The sequence below is a fragment of the Prorops nasuta genome, unplaced genomic scaffold, assembly GCF_024137725.1.
Source record: "Prorops nasuta isolate Cenicafe-Biocafe unplaced genomic scaffold, Cenicafe_Pnas_1.2 PNAS00005, whole genome shotgun sequence".
Taxonomy (NCBI): Eukaryota; Metazoa; Arthropoda; class Insecta; order Hymenoptera; family Bethylidae; genus Prorops; species Prorops nasuta.
Window position 1 is genome coordinate 1,423,421 of NW_027116802.1, and position 2,715 is coordinate 1,426,135.

At 30.3% G+C, this 2,715-nt stretch overlaps 1 protein-coding gene across 1 annotated transcript; it reads right to left on the bottom strand.

Moving 5' to 3' along the window:
- Positions 1-363: 363 nt before the first annotated feature.
- LOC136773764 (tigger transposable element-derived protein 6-like) lies at positions 364-2,094 on the bottom strand. Its single transcript, XM_066727678.1, has one exon. The coding sequence runs from the start codon at positions 2,092-2,094 to the stop codon at positions 364-366; it is 1,731 nt and encodes a 576-aa protein (XP_066583775.1).
- Positions 2,095-2,715: the final 621 nt, after the last annotated feature.

The window sequence follows — 2,715 nt, forward strand, 5'->3', positions numbered from 1 at the left end:
TTTAAAATAACTAGTTAATTAATCATATATTTTAAATTAAAATCAAATGCTGTTCTTTCTACATCATAACACTATATTATCCGCTATAAGCAATTCTTATATACCTATTAGGCTGTCTTTAATTTAATAATTTTTAAATAATATTGCTTGCAACTTATTGCCCCAGTCTTGGGGTAGGTTGTTACATCATAGGGGGTAAAAAGTGATAAATTTTGTCTCTTTAAAATTGGATGCAAAGGTAAATAAAATAAAACAGAATTATATTTTTCTTTATTAACTTTTAACTAATTTATTTGTTTAACTTGAATGAAGATATGATTATTACAAAGTTTTAAACATATTAGATCAAAAATAATGCACCAATTAATCAGAATCGTCTTCAGATTTACAATTGAAACAAATATAATGCAAAACATCACCTTTCACACATTTAACGTGACACCAATTTCCACACTGCATACACTGAACCCACTGTGTACCAGGCTTACTTGCATTAAACGATTTATAGCAAATTAAACAAAAGCATTCATCATCTTTTTTTTCATTATTATATTTTACTTTTTTTTTCTTCACGCACACTTCCTTTTTGCTTTTAACCTTTCGTTTTTTATTTAACTTTTTATCTTCTTCTTCCTTCAATAATTGTATCTCTGGTGAATCAGTTAAAATAGCAGATTTTCGTTTTTTTCGTGATGTATTCTTAATTCGAGGAGGTGCCTTTGGATACGGTCGAATTTCTTCTGGATTAAAATTAATAGGGCCAGGCGATAAATTTTTATCTGGATTAGATGGACCTGCAACTGGTAAAATTTGATCTCTTTGTTCATTATTTTGTTCTGTTAATACCCTGTCAGTGACAAAGGCAGAAAGAAAATCTTTTTCCTGAAATATACTATTATTTAATGGGAAAATTCCAGTTTTGCGAAATCCAGCAATAATATTAACCGGATTTAGTGCCATCGGAAGAGCTTCTTTTACTATGGATGGAATATTGTGTATACTCATTGTCTTTCCGGCATTGTTTCTTAGCCAAGCATCTTGCTTATTGGAACAATAATTTTTAAAAGGACCATAAACACTTACGTCCAGTGGTTGCAATTTGTGGGAGCAATGCGGTGGAAATGATAATAATATTATATTATTATTCTTTGCTTTTTCAACCACACTGATGCTTAAGTGCGAACAATGATTGTCCAACAGTAAAAGTACAGGGTTCGAAATAGATGGCTTTACATGATCGATGAAATGATTTAGAAATAATTCAAATTCTATTTCAGTCATCCAACCTGACTTATTCCCAGCACCGATACATCCTGGTGGACCATCGCGTATAAAATAGTCTCTATATCTAATTCTAGGGAATATAAACATACAAGGAACGGAATTTCCAGTTGCATTGACTGCTACACAAACAGTAACAAGAGAACCTCTTTCAGCCGAAGTTACAGATCCGACTTGTTTAGCTCCTTTTGTTGCTATAATTTTTCTCGGTTTTTGTACAGTAGTAACTCCTGTTTCATCTACGTTCCAGATATGAGAAGGAGTTAGCTTATATTTGTCAATTATTGAAGTTAATTTTGTAAAAAAATTATCAATATTTGTCTTATTAAATGAGGTAGCACGGCTTAAGCTGGTAGCTTCAGGAATTCTTATTGAAATCATAGAATTATGTCTTTTTAAAAAAGCAGTAAACCAGTCTACACCTGCTTCTTTATTAATTCGCCATGATTGTGGCATTTCAATATGATATTTAAGCGCACATTCATAAGCAATTTTTCTAATATCTTCTGGAGTTAACCCATAATAAATTTGGCTACATTTAATTATATAATCGGTCAAGATTTTCTCTTGCTGTTTATCAAAGACCTGTCTGTTTGGCCGATACCCTATTGTAACAGAATCTATGGATTTTCCTTCATCTAAGGCTATTTTTCTTTTTTTTAAATATCTTGCCAGAGTCATGTGACATAAACCAAAATCTTTCGCTACTCTGCGAATTTTCATTGTATTGTCTTCCTGTATAATAAGAGCAACTTTTTCAAATAATTCTTTTGGTTGTGTACCACGTTCAGTTTTTCTCTTATATACTCGCATTTTCTATAAAATAAATTAATAATAATAGTTTTATGGTTTTAAATAAAAGTATCTATAATTTAACACGATGACTTAAACATAAACCAATTTTAGCGTAGAAATTTAAGAGTCTAGGTATCTATAACTTGAGGTCAATTGTGACACGTAACATCTAGCCCCGAAAATTTATAACATTTTGCCCCGACTACACAATTACATCTTTAATGCATAAAAAAAGTCGTAAAAGAAGATTTGGCTTTTCTATTATATACTGAGATCATTAAAAAACTTCAAATTTATATAAATATACACAATTGCTATATGATAAAATAATTTATAATATTAAAAAATAAAAAATAAGGTTTACAAGAAAAATTTACAAACCTAGTATTTTCAGCAGCTACTCCTATATCTTCCTTCATCGACAATATTAGTGCGACTAAGATACTTAATCCATTAGCGGACGTTATAAGAAGCATTTACTTGTATTGATGCTCTTCTACAATATGTTTATTTACCTGTTTTTCATCTGTAACTTCTTACCCCCGTAACAACTAGCCCCTGTCTCCCCTATGTATAATATCAAAAATTAATGGTTTATACATAATTACATCATTATTTCTCAAGTTAACGAACTTAAAC

What these genes read in the sequence shown, in the direction of transcription:
- LOC136773764 (XM_066727678.1), bottom strand. Translation starts at nt 2,094, where the DNA reads ATGCGAGTATATAAGAGAAAAACTGAACGTGGTACACAACCAAAAGAA.